This window comes from Camarhynchus parvulus, chromosome 1A (genome assembly GCF_901933205.1).
Source record: "Camarhynchus parvulus chromosome 1A, STF_HiC, whole genome shotgun sequence".
NCBI classification, from domain to species: Eukaryota; Metazoa; Chordata; class Aves; order Passeriformes; family Thraupidae; genus Camarhynchus; species Camarhynchus parvulus.
The window spans coordinates 31,319,768-31,338,983 of NC_044586.1; the positions used below are offsets into that span (position 1 = coordinate 31,319,768).

The following is a 19,216-nucleotide window of genomic DNA, read 5'->3' on the forward strand; positions in this document are numbered from 1 at the left end:
GACTGGCTTGTCTGCCTCTCAAACTTAGGCAAGTTGTCAAATGTAGAAATCTACTTTTGAACTATTTACTGGAGTGGAATAACCAGTTTTATGTGCATTTCATCCTAAGATAGTGTTAAGGAATACATTCAGAGCAGGTAGCTCTGTGTGCAGGTTCAGTGCCTGGGGACAGAAACTCAGGGACAAGGCAGGAACCCACATCCCCCAAATTGCTCCTCTTGGACTGTGAGGGTATAAAATCACAGGGCATCCTTTGCTCAGGGTCTCTCCTTAGAGGCACCAGTTCAAGAAGCTATTTTTTTATTGCACCAAGATTAAATTATTTAAAGAAGTCCAGGGTGGACAGGGATCTAGGGCAGGGATTTCCCTGCCCTATTGCAATGCAAAAAGGTGAAACTATATCTAAGGTCTAATGCAAATAATAGATATCCCATAGACAATCCCATAGGTAATCTATTTTTCAGGAGGCAGTAAAAGAAGAGGCTTCTGGTTCAGGCTCTTCCTCACCTACAATTTCTTATTTATTTATTAGGTAAATGCTTCCACTCATCTCCACTGATATCCTCCACCTTAGGTCTATCTTTCCAAGGTGTAGTTTCACTGCCTGCATCTGCCACTGCTCATTTTTCAAATGATGTTAATGTGAAGCTGAACTGATTTCTGACATCTGGCTGTTGCCCAAAGCATTATGAACAACCAAGAAAAATACCAAAATCTTGTTAATTTGTGCTTTATGCTGCTTGGCAGCATCATAATAATTCTTAATTCTTGAAACTGTGTAAATTGTGAATGTATCACTGCACACTCTATGTTTGTTTGGTATTTGGGTGCCTTTTGGTATCTCAAAAAACTGGGAAGGAGATATTTAAATGCAAAGAAAAATACTGTACCTGAAATCTGTGAATTAGGCTTCTATACTCACATGAAAAAGTAAATGAAGCAAAAGCAGCAGAGTGCTTGGAAACATTGCACATGTATCCCAGCTTGTTCATAAAATATTCTCAGAGCTATGCTTGCAAAGTGCCTAGCAAAGCTAGTGGGAATTTATAATATAGATTATTTTAAATAATAATTTCTTAAAGTCAGCAGGATTTTATGTGATAGCCCTGACCTGTTTAGGATCTTAAAAGTGCTGTACAGTGAGACAGATTGCCTAGAAGCTGATCCAACAGAGTAGCATTAAAACCCCAAGGAATTACCACTATCTACGCCTGTCCCATTCGTATCTTCAAGAGGAAGCTGAATTTTTTCAGCAGTATCTTATCTAGAAGGACAAACACTTAAAAGAAAATAATCAAACTAAGAACAGTTCAACCAAAATGCTTTCCAGACTTCGGATATTGATGTATCTGTACACATATTTTCTCTTGAGGGGACAGACCATAAAAAAATTGTGTGTTAGCAGTGTTAGCCATATTTCCTGGGCTTGTGGGGTGTGGTTATAGTTATAAATGAGGTACCAGTTGCTCCTTTTTGTTTGCTCCCAGTCATACAAAATACTTGTGTTCTAGAGCCCAGGCAGAACAGAATGGCTCCTAGGGGCTGCATTCTGCACTCACCCAACAGCACATTTCCTTCTCCTTGCCCTGCTTCCAGGTGATCAGAGGGCAGACTGTCCCTCTGGGGGAAACTGGATGTGCTGGCACATGCCTTCAGGAAAATGAGGGAAATATGCATTACTGCAAAATAACTGATTCACTGGCTTCAGTTTTTTCTTTATGTAGAAATCTGAGGAGTGAAACAGGAACACCTGTTCTTTATGGGGCAGTCATAGTTGTATGAGGCTGTAGAGAATTATTTAGGCATGGCTTTGGCTTTGCTGTCTGCTGTAGTCATACAGTAAGAATGAGATGACAGGACACAAAGATTTCAAATTAGAGCAAGTATGATTCACTGTGTTTTGGATGTGTTTCTTAGTTTTGTCTTTAAGAGAACTCTGATAGTCCCTGTGATCCATGTGAAATTTCTCTCTTTCACAAGATCTGTGAGATTTCTGAGACCTGTACAGGCTCATCAGGTGTGCTCAAGTTCCATCTAACCTGGATCTCTCAGCTGTCTCTTCTCCAAGGACTATATGTACAGTTTAGCAGGAGTCTTAACACATCTTCCTAAACAGTACTTGTCTTTTTGCAGGGCAGTGTGTACATGTGTGTGAACTACTGTCTCTTCCTTCCTCACAGCCTGGAGAAGAGAGATTAGTACTGTAGGCTGGGGACAGGTCTGGTAGCTGCTTGATTATAGGAAGAGGATTTCGGGGAGTACAGGAAAACACTGTAGGTGTCTTTGGTTATTAATTTATTTTTTCTTTTATTTTTCTCTTTCACTCCCCCCCACACCCTTACCTTCTTCTTTTCCATGCCAGTCATCAATAAAATGAGTTGGAATTGAACCTGGAACATGAATATCAGAGAGTTCACACTTCATTAGACAGAACAATAGAGTAGTCAGCATGGTTTCCACAGACCTAATTTGAAAACCAATCACTTTTACCCTGTCCAGGTAACCCAAAAAATGTGTCTTGGATTCCATATTTGTGCAATGTTCTTATAGTTCCATATTTTTATACAATATGGAATTTCAAAAAGGGACATTGAGGTGCTGGAGCATTTTCAAAAAAGGACAATAAAGCTGGCAAAGAATCTGAACCACAAGTGCAATGAGGGAGCTGTAGTTGTTTAGCTTAGCTATTTGAAGGGAGGTTATAGCCAGGTGGGGATCCAGCTCTCCTACCATGTCTCAAGTGAAAGGATGTGAGGAAATGACCTAAACTTGCCACTCCTGAAGAGGTTCAGATTAGATATTAGTAGAATTTTTTCACTGAAAGAGTGGTTAGGCATTGGAATGAGTTGCCCAGGAAGGTGGTGGAGTCGCTGTTTCTGGAGGCTCTCAAGAAGAGGTGTCTGGCCTTTGGCATTTGGGGATATGGCTGAGGGGTGATTATAGTGGTGACAGGTTGTTGATGGCCAGACTAGATGATCTTGAAAGGTGTCTTTTAACCTTGATGATTCTGTGCTTCTGTGAAATGAGCATGTCCTCTGTTTTCTGCACTTGTAATTAAAAAACAAACAACAAACTTCTAGTCTGAAAAGACTTATGTGGAGGAAATTCTGACAATTGCGAAGGAAAGGCAAGGCAATATTTTTTCATTTTTGAGTGAGAACTATTCAGGCAGTTCCTTTTTAGAGTCTTTTTATTTAGTAAATTTTTAATGATAGAATACATGCCTGAATTATTTCTGTGCCTTGGTAAAGCACAAAGGCTTGATCTTGAGATGTTTTAATGGATATATGAACTTGAACTCTGCTTCTGTGATCACTGTTCTGAATCTTCATTCATTGTAATAAGCATCTCCTACAAGAATATTGTAGATATTTTCTAGCGTAAATGTAAGATTTTAAACTGTGGTGATTTTATTGAAATATTTTTAAAGGGATTAATCAAAGAATAATTAGAAAGTTCAGTTAGTTTGATACAGGTAAATAAATATTTTTGAATCTTATTTTCTCTTTAAAATGCTCACTTAATAAGGCATTAGCTTGCCTTGTTCTGTCATGTAACAATACTGTGGCAAGTCTATTGTGCAGACTGCAAGGTCTGTCTTTGTACGTATGAGGTTTTAAGGAATAGATCTTGGCAGTTTTTGCACGTAGATTTCACTGTGCAGTGACAGGAAGTTCCCAGTAGTTCAGTGGGAGTGCTCCCATGGACAAAGTGCATACACGTCAGCAGAAATACCAGACAGCTGTGTTGATATAGATTGCTTATAGGTGGTTTTTGTTACTTCTTTATACCTTTTTTTTTTTGGCTTGGAGACTATCATCATCAAACATAATATTTATTTATGCAAACTGTGTGTGCATACATATGTACAAATATTGCTCCAAGGGAGACTTTTTTTATTTCTGAGAGCAGGATTATCATTATTTTCTAGTAAGTAGGTTCCACTTGTCCGAAATCTTAATTATAGACTCAAAAAAAACTGGGAAAGATTCTGCCCTTATTTATTCAATATAGTAACAAATTAAGTTTATTCAGTGAATATCTTTGAATTTTTCAGCAGCTTTCCATACCACTTATTATAAAATCTTACTTTCTTTCTTGTCTTTCTTGTCTTTCTTACTTTCTATTCCTTGTCCTTATTTTGGATGTGGCCTTGAAATTAGAGCTGTACGGCTCATATCATAAATGGGTGCAGGATTTCCTGCTTTTGCCAGAGCTTTGACTGGGGACTAGCTAAGAAGGCTTGGATTATAATGATGCTGGTGCTTAGCAAAATATGTTCTTTTTCATGTGACCTGGATAGCAAGATCACTTGTAAGCCCAATATAAGTAACTAGTTTAAAATGCAGTTGCTTCATGTTTTAAGATTAGGAATATGAGTGTTGGAATTAATGAATTTTGACCTAAATCTCATAGGTTAATTTAGAGAATTAGGTAAAACTCAATTTAATTTTATTGCTTCCACAGAAACTTGAAATTATAATCTCATATATCGTTTGTCACTATTTCCATCTGGTTGTGAAAGGCAGGCCAGTTTGCTGCATATGTGTGCCATTATTTCTGATTATTGCCTCACGTGGTCTTGGGAACCCCAGGAGATGTAGCTTGGCTGTGTATGCACCTAGAAGAGGGCATTTAATAGGTAATGTATTTAATGAAAATATTTTCAGAAGTGTCACAGCCTCACGCAAGGCTCTTCTATGTGGAAATCCAAAAGAAAAATACATAGTTCTAAGTCCATCAGTAGGAAAACATAGTTCTAAGTCCATCAGTAGGATACAGCTTGAGGATCTGTGCCCCCCTGCATGTGGTTTACAGCAAATAGTAGCCGAAGTGCTCATCCCAAGCAAGAATATATGCATGTTCTAGAGATTCATTTTCAGAATTTTCTCTCTCTTTTAACCCTATTTTCTCCTCTGCTAAACTTTAATTTTCTCCTCCGTTAAACATTTTCCAAAGGAGAAAACCCAAACTGTAATAGGAAGTGTCATAAATATTAATTCAAATATAATGTAGTTACTAAGGTACGAAATACTAAGTTGATGCTATACCATTAGATGCATTCCTGAATAGAATAAATATTTCATCAACATGCATGAATGGGAATTGCTGCACTACTTACAATGCATAACTCTTTCATAGAATTTTGTACCTCCTATGATTGCCAGTAATATCTTCATGACTATGTGATGCATTTGCCTCAACAAACATTGTTTGAAGAAAAACAATTTTAGAATCCATGCACCACTTTTATACTTTTAATGGAATATTTTTATTACTTTTCTTACACTTGACATTTTGGATAGGAAATTACTATGGCTATAAGGAAATAGCCTTACAGCATTGAAGTATCAGGGGTCACTCATTCCCAACTATGTTAAGTTTCCCAAGAGTGAAAATACTGGACTTAAACCCTGTCAGCTGCTAGAATTGAATTCGCCAGAATTAATTTCATACCTTTTGTCGCTATGTCTTTTATGGGTCTTCCTCAGTTTTACAAGGGGAAAGAGGGGGAAAATTGTTTATAAGATAATTTGAAAAATTATGATAAAGTTACTGAAAGAATATTGCTGTTAACAGTGAACAGCAAGAATAAATTAGTTAATAGAGCTCAGATGCAGCAGTCAAAAGTATACAGTAGATCTACCTTTTTAAACATAAGTGCAAAATTTTCAGAAAAATCATGTATCAGACATATGGAAATTAAAATGTGAAAAAATTTATTCCAAAAGCTTTTGTTTCAACATTTTATAGTAGTTGTGTGTGTGTATATACCTATATATATATACACGTGCACACAGAGATGTAATTTATGAACCATTGAACCATGATTAAATAAAGATGCACGAGACTGAATGGGTAAAATTTACAATGTGTGTGTTTACTTGTGCTGAAGTATTGTTTATTTTAAAAAGTGCCATGCTGATATAATATGTATTGTGTTTTCCTTAAAAAAATTCTGGAACAACAGTGGTGATATAAATACATCTGAACATGATACATGGATTAACATGAAGTTGTTTTGTGTAGAAATTATCTTTTCCAAAGTAGCTGCTCTGTATGAAGTGAAATATCTTTTAAGTAAAGAGAATAGCATTATAAAAATATTTTCAAATATTTAAGGCTGTAAATTTGAAGGGAAATTGACAGAAACAAGTTAAGAACTTGTCAGCATACAGAGAGGTTTTTCTTAAAAGTCAATTTTTTCTTATATGACTGCATAATTCACCTTTAAAAGACTGAAAGTTTAAAAGTATTTCCAGTATTTAAAATGGTTATAAATAAAAATGTGAGGATCATTGCAATTATGGGATTTGAAGATAGATGGACATGAATACCTGCCTGTGGCTGTTAAATATATTGATAATGTGCACACTTTTGTTTACTGCAAAAGTAAGCTGTAATATACAGTCAGGCTTAACTTCCTCAAATTATAGTAGTAAATTTATGGTAAAACACATCTTGCAGTAAGTTGTGTTTTCCATATGTTAAAAATACTTGAATCCAAGTATTATATACTGTATTTTTGCCTGCTTTAAATACCAGGTTTACTCTATTGAGTTAGTAAATAATCACAGAAATAAATCCTAGTCAATATTTACTTTGAGAAGTGATTAAGCTCAACTATAATTAGCATGAACATTGTATGTATTGTTACATATGCTCTCAGCAGTGGAAAGAAATAGTTTAAAGGTTTAGTCTAGAAATGCTGGGTCTTTTACATTCAGAATTTTCAAAAATGACTGCTGTTAATTTCTTCTGAAGTAAATTCTGCAATCTGAAGAAATACTGCCTGGTCAGATTGCCTACTAGTCAAGGTATTGGGCTCTGCAGAAATAAATTAGAAAGTGATAAAAAGGAGGAAAAATAGCATTCAATGCTGAAACACATTCTTCAGAAGCTGAAGGGACTTCCAGATTTTTTAAAGGCAGATAGCTTCTTTCCTACTATTTTTATACTCTTATGGTTGTTTGATGCAAGAAGGAAGTCTGAGCATGAAAAAAATATCAATTTAACAGGTAAATTGTACCTAATAACTTAATAGGTTTATTTATTTTGATGTTTTTCCATAAAACATTTAAATATGGGGGAGAAGGTCCTACTTTCTTCAAACCTCACAAACAGGTAAAATTCTTGGTTTATGTAGAGACCTCAGGTAGAAGTCAGCCATGGAGCTGGGATTATTTCTCCCTCGTTATTGGACTGTCCAGTGCTTCAGAGACCACTTCTGTGAACACAGTGCAGAACACCAAAGATGATCTACCATTTGGTTGTTCTCAGTACTTCATGAGCCAGGAGATGTAACAATACTTTCAATTTCTTTATGTGAATTTCAGTTGAGCGACATCAGTGTTCTCTTGGATAAGTTTATTTGAATGATCACGTTCATCTGTTAGTATGGTGTAATTTAAATAAACTGTAGTACTGTACAAAATTCTGTTCCATTCAGCAGAATCTCTGTTGCCCCCTTTTGCAGATGACGGTTGCTGCTGGTACGAGCATTGAGAATAACATTCAAAGGACCATATCCTGCCCTAATGTATGTTCAAAATATCTTGGTTTTTTGTGTAATTTAAATGTGAAGCCTCCTTATGTGAATTTGATATTTTGTTGCCCATATTTTTGTGCATCTCGAGGTTCCTTCACATTATGTCTTTCAGGGTCAATGAATATTGTACTACAAGTGAGGTCTCAGCCTATCAAAATTCCCAAATTGCTGTCATTTCTTTCTATAGGGTTTGATGGTGCAGCTAAATAAAGATGATGATAATGTATTCATAGTACCTTCTGCATTTACCTTGCTTCCCAGCCAGCTCAATGCTCTTGTCAGTTGAAATCAGTAGAACAGCAATAGACAAAATGAGGAAAGAAATGAGAGGCTATATTTATTCTACTTAACCTTGTCCTAAATTGCATTTTGATATGAAGATGTGTAATAATAAATGTGGAAGGAAGGTAATTTCATTTTCATTACTTAGGCAAATGTATACTATTACTTAAAATAGGAGGAGGGAGGAGTTATTCCTTATGAAAGGTAGAATTAGTGATATATCTGGTTAAGAAAAGAAGCAAATTATTCACTTGTAGTATAATAAGTCATTTGTCTTTTTAGACCAAAACTATTTCGATAATGGAAAGTCATTGGGACAAAACTGAACTCTTATACATTAATGGAGAAACATTAATGAAAACTGGGATGAACTCTTGAGAAAAGACTGTGGCTCTGACTTTTATAGAAGCTATTTTTTATCATGTAATGTGTTTACTAATTTATTTTTCAACTAAAGATTATCATATTTATACGGGAACTGGCAGATGGAATTCTGAATAAACACTTCCATCCCCTTAAGTTCTTTGACAATATAGCAAATAATCAACGAACAAGCACAATCTAGTTAAAGTAACTAATATCTAAAAGAGAAAATGCTGTGATTTAGTATTGGTAAGTGAATTTGTCCTCCCTGTCTGGGAAAGTAATCTCAAACCAGTCTTTTTTCTGGCAAGTTTGTGCTTTTAAAGGAACAAAGAAAAATTCTTTACACTGCACTCTTAGAAGATATTGCATCTGACCATCTTAATCATTGTGAATTTCTGCATACATTAGTGGAATAGATCAATGTTATATATTCTTGGCTATATTTTTGTACTGCTGGGTTCCATTTTTGTACTTGCTTCTGTGCAAAAGAAAAACTCTTCCTCAATACATAGTGTATGATTAATCTGCAATCTCTTCTGGATTTTCAACATGACTTTAACTTCTCCAGTGCAACTTTAGCATCCCAGTTTGCAAATTGTACCGTTTGTATTGGAAGCTAGTGATATAGACAGAAAATAGCTAGTAATATAAAAAGACAATAATATGGCAGAAATTATGAGCATGGAAAAATGCACTATTTCCAATTTAGTTATAGAAGTCCATGCTATTACTTCAAAATGGTTTGTGATCTTTTAATTGTCTTTAAGCAATCTGCATTAGTGGAAGGTACCCGTGCCTGTGGCAGGGGCTTGGAACTCGATGATCTTTAAGGTCCTTTCCAACCCCAAACATGTTATTGTTCTATGGTTTTTGAATTTATAATTAACAATGAGCAAAATTTTGTTAGTTACAAAAGAATCCTGTTTAGAGATAGAATATAATCCCTGTCAACCCCTGCATGTCATCCAAATGCACTTGAGCGAGAACAAAAAGTGGAAATCTGCACTCAGCCTTTCACTCAGCATCTTGCAGGGAGGACTGGAAGGCAAGTCAGTTCTACTTTACAAGTACAAAATTAAGTAAATAATTTCTTTTATTCCATTCAATGCCAACCCCCCAATTACCTGTGTGAACCATGGGTTTAATGGTGGACATTAGGGTTGTCAAATCTGCAGCTGAAATTGTTTGAATGAATGGTAAATTTTCAATTATTGGGCTACATTATTGTGAAATGTTTCATGCAATTACTGTGAATAGCACAACTTTGTATTTCTGCCTATTGTTAAAGGGATAACTACAGAGCATAGCCTCAAAACCATAAAATTTTCCATCAGTATATGTTGTACTGGTTCAACCTTTTAATTACATGGCATTAATAATAAGTTTTAATTAATTATAAACCTCAGTTACTTAGAAAGGCACAATACAGTTGTTTTGGCTTTTCTGGCTCCTAATCTCAGACCCAGAATATATTTCTAGAACTACTCACATAGATGCACTGTTTGAAATGCTAAAACCGTAAAGAAAACATAGAATAGATGTTTCACGAGACAAATATGCTAAAATATTAAAAAGGCTTTCTTAGGCCTGAGTAACATTTCTTAATGTTATTAATAACAAATATAAACAGGTTTTTAGATATAAAGGATTTATAGTATGCCATTTTGCTTAATGGAAACACACTGCAAGGCTTGCAACAAAGCTAAAGCTCAGGAAGAAGCTGCAATATATTCAAAATTGAGAATTCAGCTATTATGGTGGTTTTCAAGGTACAACTTTGTGGACAGGTTCCCATATATTAAGAGTTCTAATCTTTGTGCTGTTCCTCTGTGAAGTTTACACCTTCACAAGTATAGACTTCAATTTACCTTTATTCCCACATAAACTTTGTTTTGTATTTTTCATTATTATCACCTGTTCATGCAGCAGAAGCTGAGGGAAGAAATGACTATTATATACAATTATAAAATTCTTTTCAAATTATTCTCCTCTGTATTGTTTAGTAGGATATTAACTGCTAGGTTTGCTGTCTTTCATGCAAGATATCCCAAATCATTATGCTGGCAGTCTGTCTGTGGTTTTGAATAGATTGGCCTTTAAACAACCATTCCAATTGCTGTATAGTTCATAAACACCATTGCTTGATAAGAATATCAGTAGATACAAGCTTAAAGTACACATACATTATAAAATGGCTGGATGAATATTAATGATGGATGTCACTTAGGACAGTCTGTCATACTGAGATATCTCAGTGCCATTACATGATGACAGGAAGCAGTGCACAGACAAAGACAGGACACTTTGTATGCAGACCCAGTTGCTGTGGCTGCCTGACCCTGAGCTTCTGCAAAATTGCAGCACTAATGCTCCTTTTCTTTACAGCTCTTTAAGGTCCGCAGTGAAAATGTAAACAGCAAAATACAAAACAATATGGTGACAGATATTAAACATACTGTGTCTCTTTATCCAGAACAGAATTTGAATCTGTGCTTTTGTAAAACAAAATTGAGTTATAGAGTAAATGAAGACATGCTTCACTGTATATAATTGGAAAGAAAATATTTCATTTTAATCAAGTGCAAACACAATGCATCTTGTTCTTGAACCATCAACTCTAACACTCCTCTTTCATGGAAAAGCCACATTTGTTTTGTCTAAACAAGATACATACCTTCAGAAATTCTTTGAGCTAGTCAGAAGTTTCAGAGTGTAAGTACTCTGAAATGCTGGGTCTTTTGAATTCCAGTATATGTGATTCAGACTGGGTTTTTTGGGTAGACACTTTCATCCATTACAAAGCTTAATGTGCTTAAATTTTTAACATCAATTTTTATTATTTTTTATGGCTTTAGCCAACATGTAGAGCATATCTATAGACATTTTATACAGGAGCTCAGTAGGAAAACAGCAATTTGTTTATATTTTGTCAAATTCAGCAGTTATGCAGCATCTTATAAAATAGCTGGTTTTCATCCATCAGCAATCTTAGTTCTTTACACTATTTCAAAAGGGTTTTTGAGAGGGTTGCAGTAAGGAGGGGGCTGAGGGTGAAAGTGTTGGTAATATACAGATGCCTTAAAATATCAGCATATTTCTTTTCCTCCTATACAAAAATAAAACTGTACCTCCAAGGTTTTTTTAATCAAGGATTAAATCCTGTTTTTTTCCATAAGTTTGTTCATTTGAATAAGCTGAGCATGTCTTTTCCTTAAATTGAAGCCAAATGCCTTTATTCCGAAGCAGAAATATTTTTTTTTCTCTGTTGGGAACATTTCTGAGATCAAGAGGAAAAAGTACTCCAGAACTGCTACAGATAGGAAGGAAAAAGTCAGAAGCCAAAATATAATTACAGGCCTCCAACCTTTCTCAGATTGTTATGAAAGCACCCTGAGCTTTCAACTCAGCTGCTTCAGCTCATTTTCCAGTTTTATAGAAATCAGGGATTTACCAGTCACCTACTACTTGAAGCTAGAAACCCATTTTAAGTCATTACCTGACACTTTCAAGCCTCAGACCCTCTTGGCACATAGGTGTCTTACTTATGTCCATGGAAGGGAAAAAAAATGCAGGGAGGTTTCTTTTGTCAAGTTTTTCGCGAACTCCATAGTTTAAAGTCTTCAGGAGTTACTTCATTCACAAATAAACTTCTGAAAAGAAAAGCGATTTTGATTTCTTCTCAGTGACAGTGATTGTGCAGCTCTATATTTTCAGCGTGGCACTAATCTTTGGCCCTCACCTCTCACTTCCCTGCCACAGGGCCAGCAAATCTGAATGTGCAAGCCAAACATTTCTGCTTCTGCTTCAGATCTCGTGACAGGCAACCAACTGGCAGGTCTGCTGCTGGGCCAGAGGTGCCAAGTGTGTTAAATCAGGGGCTAGAAAGAGACATCAGCAATGCTTTTCAACTGGGGAGATGTATTGCTGGCAAGTGTATGCCTTGGCAACAGTGGGGTGTCCTCATCCTCAAGTATGTGGCAGCACCCTCCTGGTAAATGCTCTTACATGCATAGCTTCGTGTCCTGGCATTGCTTTGCAAGCATTCCAACGCTTTCCCATGGCTCTCGGCCTGACTCAGGCCCAGTGCATTGATTTGAGGGATTGAAAAATGCAAAATGGAAACCAGGAATTCAGAATTGTAGCAGGATTTGCAAGAAACAACTCTCAGATGATATCTAAGTTATTCCACACCGCAGACAGTAGCTCCCTACAGCCACAGAAGGAAGATCTGGATTTGGAAAGAACTATGCTTTGGGGAGAAGAGTGGGTTTTCATTAGTTTGGTAACATTTTTCCTTTTGATTCTTACTGAGAAAAATCTTAGCCCTATTACCAGAAAACAGGTGGGACAAAATCTTTTCATGGCAGAGATCTAATGTACAGGAAATAATTTTCTAGATAACAATGATGCTTCTAGATACTTTACTACTCTCCTGTACTTTGCATTTGTCTTGCAGAAGAGGGATACAGAAGAGCTATCAGCTGTTAATGGCAGGGAAATAACTCATTTGGCAAAAGGCAGTTGGCAGTTTACTTTGAAAGAATAAAAGAATGCCATCCATATCAGGATGTGTGGAGAATAAATCAGCTCAGATTGAGATTATTTCTGTGCTTAGCAATACACAATGTTTATGGTGTACATCTTTTGCTTAGTAGAGCTGGGAACTTTTCTTGCTGCTGTGATGCTGTTGCTGGAACCAAGGGGCGGCAGAGGAGGAAGCTCTCCTAGGGGACAAGTTCCTGGACCAGAACAAACAAAGAATTGAATTGAAAAGGGCAACCATGGACAGGAAGGGGGGAAATAATTATGATTTATTAAGCATGGAATGTGGAAGCTGATGGGGGATCAGAGACATCAGTGGGAACAGAGGCTGATGGCTGCGGGGAAGAAAGAGATCTGAGATGAAGGAGAAAGTAAGTGAAGGAAGTTTCAGTTCTAACTGAAAAGGCAGACATTTTCATGTAAATGTGAAGTTTTATGGGAAAGATGTCTCAGAGACGCTTAAAGTGGGAGAGAGGTACCCCCTCCTAAGGTATCTTTGAGTTCCAGCAGTGGAAACCCTGAATGATGGTATAACAGGGGGCCTTGTCATGTGGTCTGGATATTTCTGCTTCTAGTTCTCTGTTCAGCCCAGATTTGATGCTGTATATCAGCCATATCTAACATGTTGATGAGAAAATTACTCATTCCACTTTGGGAATATATAGAGGTTGTATTATCAAATATACTTGTGAACTCCTTAGACTTATGGATTAGTTCCAAGTCAATGAAATAATCAATGTCACACCAAGCTATATGTTACACTTAATTAAATATTTAAGGGAAAGGCCCTAACTGGTAGTTCAATCACTCAACTTGGTAAGAGCTCAGCTTCTAGACAACAGTAATCCTGCTACTGGCACTTAAATAACACTCTTCCAGTATAACCCTTTTACTGTAATTATGTATAGCAATATATTACATTTTGAGTGGTGAGACAGAAATTTTGTTGTAATTGTTTTCCCAGCCAATAGTTCTGGTTTATTAAATTGCTAATAGTTGTCCTCTAGAAGGAAAAAAAACCATGCCCCAAGAAAGAAGAGGAATTATTTCAAAGGTCAGTATTACTTAAGCACTTGTTTCATGCTTACAGCAGACTGGAGTTAGAAGTAATTGGAAAGTGTACTGATATTGCAAGTGACAGACCAGAGGAAAAAGCTTGCACCAAAGATTGTGTCCTGAGGTTTCCTTCATGCCTCAAGGAAGTGACTGGCTTGAAAATGCACAAATGCTTTATACAATAATGATGGAATATAATATTAAGGCAATGATTAAACTTGATTTCAGTTTCCCAAAGGAAATGCCCAGGAAAAAAATCTATACCGTGAGAACTTTATACAGTCTATCTAAAATACAGTATAGTTATTTTCTTAAGCATTGATGACAACCCATTGACAGAAATTTAGAGAAACTCACCTTCCAATGGTACATTTATATTCTCATGCTGCTGCAATGTGAAGTAGTTTATGTTTGCAAAAAAACAGAAATGGCAATATGATCCTTCTGTAGATTTTGAATTTCCCGTGACCTTTGAATTACACCATTTTTATTTCATTCATATGTAGCAAGCTTAGTAAAAGTTACCTAGGTAGTGATAAATTAATTTTGCAACTCTCTTATTTTCTGATTAAATTGTAGATACCTTTTAATCAAAGTGAATAAAACAAGCCCAAAATGAAAAAAACACCCAAAAAAATTAAAAACATTCCCCCAAAAAATCTTCAGGAAAGTTTATCATCCATCAGGTTTTTTTTGTCTGATCTTTCTTATATCTAATCATTCTATATCAAAAATATTTATTTTCTATATAGATAGCTATATTCCCCAGATTACACGTTTTAGACACCAAACAATATCAAATTACTAGCATGAACTGGCTTTTTATTTCACTACTCTCTGGCTTGTATTTTATGTAGGAAAAGGCATAATTATAGAGTAAGAGAAAAATGTGAAGAGGCAGATGATTTGAAATAAGATATTTAATAGGGAAACAGAAAGAAGAAACAAGAAATACATTTGGGACAAGCAAGCAGAAAGAAAGCTAGTGAAGATACTTCTTGCAAGGCATCTTGTGATCTGCTAAACTTTCTCTCTCCTAAATATATATTTTTCTATGTGAATAGATTATTCCTGGAACAAATAAGGCATACATTTTACTAGCATGACTTCTTAATTTTGATTCATACTAAGCTATTTCTTGGCTTTATTATTTTTGCAATTGGACATATTGAAGATTTCATTCAAATGGAAAAATAATCCTTTTCAGATCTTAGTTTTAAAAACTTCTCAGGATTAGTCTGCCTAAATTTCTGGTTTCCAAGTAGTATTAATATAATTCTGAAAACTGGATAGTAAGAAATCATTAGAAATTTTACATAAAGTAATTTGTGTCTTCATTTTTAAATACTAATTTGAAAAATATCTTTGAAGAAATAGCCTTATTTAATTTCTTCTATCCTCTCCATGACCACATTGCTTATGATCCAGGTGAGGATCATAATAAATTTTTAAATTTTACCATGGTTTATGGATTCAGCTAATACTGAGGAGCAGATAGATCAATTTTGAAGAATTGAATCAGTTAAGATATGGATGTCAGCTCAGATTTAGATGCAGAACATGTGCTGGCAGGCTGGTTTTCTCTCATAAGTCCTTGATATCTTTTTGTCATGAGATCATTCTGTGCCTCCCCTTGAAGGGCATGATCCCTGCTAGGGAGAGGGGGAAGGGAAGCAAAAATGTGACAAGATTATAAGCACAGAAGCAAAACTGTTTTCACTTTGCAGAATTATCAAAGAAATAAAATTAGCTTGTGCGCATTGCCAAAAATTCTTACTAGGTTTTGAAAGAGGGAGAAGTAGCTCTAAAATGGTCTAATTTTCCTGGTGAATTATGTAAGTATTTGAGTATTGATTTCAATATATTTTGCTCATTTTCATCAGATGAAAATTTGGCCCTCGTCTCTTTGACCCTCTATTTTGATAGAGAAAAATAATTAGAAAATTAATTAAATGTTTTAGAATGTTTTTAGCCTAGCCTTACTCTGGTCTAATTCTTCTTGCAGTCATGCAAAAGGAGTTTTGCATTTTTTATTTCATTTCAGAAGGATTTTTTTTGTCAAAAATACCATTACCAAAGCTTTATTAGGAACCGTAATCTTTGAAATCATTTTCTTCTTAAAATTTTATCCTCCAGTTTCATAATGCATTTTGATTTGTTACATAAACAATGACTGATATTTCTCTTAGAGCAGATCAAGATAGATAGAGAACTAACCACTTCAACTCAATTGATTTTAAAATGTTGGGTAAACATCAGTATTCATCTTGGAAATGAATCAATTTTGATTGATAGCTGTATTTGAGAAGATGCATTTTTTCAATATGTATTTTTTTCAATTAGATCCACTTAATCTATATGTGAATTACCTGCCTGGCTGTTTAAAAGAGCAAGAACTTGTCTTAAATAACATGGGCTGTAGCTGGAAAGTCTGTCATGAGTCACCTGGTAATCTTTCCTCATTTTCCTTTCTCACACATTTACATCTCTTTTAACTCAGAACACAAATTCAAATGAAACTGGTAAAAGCAGATGAAGGGTAAAATTAGAATTAAAAGGTCAGAATCTATTTAGTATTTCTGAATTGAGATTTAAGATGTGATCTCTGTGACAGTCTGGTCTCATGACCTCCTGCCCAAAAGTAGTGTAGCATCCCTGTTAATTTTCCTGTTCTGACATCCCTTTGAGGACAAGACCAAGCTGTTCAAATTGTAGCATTTCAAGATCTCATTTAGCTCCAACTCCAGGACCAGCTGTCTAGGTGACATACATCTAGGGATGGTTTCATCATTCAATAGATTTAGTTACTTCTGCAAAGAAAATGTGCCTTGTTTTCTGTAAGGAGATGGTTTTCAGGAACTATCTTGTGGCATAATTCCTTTTTAGTAACTGTGGATGTGTGAACTGTATTTGTATTTTTTACCTAGTCCAAAATACTCCAAAGGTGTCTCTGAAGGCATGTGATTCTCTCCTTTTCATGGCCGCGCCTTGAAATATTCTATTCCCACATGACAAATATTGTGATATTTTTGTGGTTATTCTGTTATTAGTATGCCTGAGGAACGGAAAAAGTTTATACAGAGTTCTGTGGAAAATTAAATTTTTATGAAGAACAGGCCTCTAGCAAACTGTGCTTTCATTCTTTACTCTAGAGAGGAAACTAAGGATGAGGTCTTGTTGTACTATCCCTGCCACAGCTCACGTTACCATGCACTCTCCAGCTGTAAACAGAGCAGATGGAGTGTTCTGATTGTAGAAATGAACTTATTTGGCCTGAACAGAAGCACTTGCCCAAGATCAGGACAAGGAAAGCAAAGTAAGGGTCAATGCTGTGGCAAAAAACTTGGGAATTCCTAGCACAATGAGGGAGCCAGGGACTAGAAGGCCCTGCAGGACTTCTTGAGTCTTAAATAATCAACCAGATGATACAACAGCCATCTGCAGAGTAGTTTTTTGATTGTGCCACTTGTATGAACAGCTCCTACTGCAACTTGGGAATTACAGACTGTTGCTGTTTGCATATTTTAGTTTTATTCCCATTGGTTTCAGTTACTGTTCATATCTCTGCCATTATTTTGTTTGCTTGTTTTCCTGCTTGCAGCTCAATGCACTTTTAAGAGCTGCTTCATTTTGCTGGCAAGAAGACCTTACTGTTACTCAGAAGAAGGAGGAATGCATTTCCTGTGTTTATAGTCACAATGTTATTTTGACATAAAGGTGAGCGTGGCCCATGTTGGTGGTCCAAAACTCTGTAAAGGAGGTGGCAGCAATCAAAGCACTGAAGGAGAGCACACACACCACAGAATACAGACCCAGCAAACTCTAGATGCTACTGTATGAAAGTGTAGCATGCAGCTCTCCACAGGGATTGCTATTTGTTTGTCAACCCAGGTGGCTGTGATGTCTGTCTTTTCCCATTCCAGTTGATTTACCAGGAAAACTGATTATGCATTATGTAGCTGAAGCCAGTTATCTGTCATGTTGTCTCTGCCTTGTCCCTCTCAATTTACTGCTTCTTTTTTTATACTTAGTGTGTAATTTCCTTCGGAAAGAAAGCATATAGTTTTGTGCTTTCACACAGTAGGATGAAATAGGCTTTCAGGTAGGGTTTCTAGTGCAAATTTATAAAAATTACTTAATACAAAATAATTTTTTCTTTACATGAAGTATTATAGCATAACTGAAGGGAAAGTTTTATTATTTTCACTTGGATCCGCCAAAGACAATGTTCAGTATACTTGACCTCAATGAGAAAGCATTTCCAAGTGTTGTACTGCTGATGCCAAAATTTCCCGAAGCTCTGTAGGCATGGAATGATATCTTACGGTTTATTAATATTTTAAACCTACATGAAAGTATCAACTTTCTGTGTCAAGTTTTGATAGTTTAGTTCTTTTCCCTTCAAAAGAGGTTTACTAGTGGACTTCTAGGCCTGACTGACTTTCAAAAGAGACATCTGAAATCATTCCAGCAGTTCTGGTTGCTGGAAAGGAATGCATAGGTTGAATTCAGTTTAAACCTGTTGCTCTCTTCAAAGTCACTTTTGCTATTTGCTCAGTATTTATAATTATTTGGTTGAGCCGTATATACAACTCCCCCACGCTGATCTGTCTGGCTCAGGAAAATAAGGTTTTCTGTTATTTTAGGGAAGTCCATGTACACAGTGAGGTGACCCTCAACTGACACAGCCATTTATCTGCAATAAAGGCCACCTGCTGGTCCCCTTGCTGTTGAGGTAAATTCCTGTATGATAGCTGTGGCTACTTCCAGAATTCTTTTTTAAGCTTCATGGGTTTATCATCCTTGTCTGTCTTCTCTGATCTTCATTTCATGGTAGATGTTCATTGATTGTTCACACAGAATTGGCAATATTGCAAATTACAACAAATATTCTTGGAAGAACAAAACCAGCAATTTGTATGTGCATTTATCCCTTTTTCCTTAACAAGTCCAGTTAACCACATTCAGATAATAAAGGTGAATTTTCTAAAATTCACAATTTTGGTCAAGTCCTCTGGAATACAGAAATCCTAATAAGAAAATGTCATCAACAGATAAAATAAAAATTATGATACTGCACAGAATAAGGGTGAAGAATGCATCAGTCGTATGAGTGATTCTGTCCATTACCTCATTATCTCTCTGATAACCAAACCAAAGATGTGTTTTTAAAAGTTTTATAAAGATATCCATGAAATACTATTCACTTATTACAGAGGAGGTCTTCAGAGAATAATTTAAAAGAAATTTTATTAACTTTTTATTTAAAAATTAGGATACGTGTGAATTCCTAGGCATAATGTTATTTGAAGATCTAGTGAATGGTGCATGCGTGTATATTCATACAGTTTTACATAAGCTATGCAATAACAGACAAAATTTTTTCAATCTCCACATGATTTTAGAAAAAAATGAAAATCA

At 35.7% G+C, this 19,216-nt stretch overlaps 1 protein-coding gene across 1 annotated transcript in view; it reads left to right on the forward strand.

Moving 5' to 3' along the window:
- PPFIA2 (PTPRF interacting protein alpha 2) overlaps positions 1–19,216 on the forward strand; it is a 287,472-nt gene that overhangs the window by 139,218 nt on the left and 129,038 nt on the right. The window contains 1 exon segment of the mRNA XM_030960984.1: positions 7,478–7,540. Within this exon segment, the coding sequence (XP_030816844.1) occupies positions 7,478–7,540 (63 nt within the window).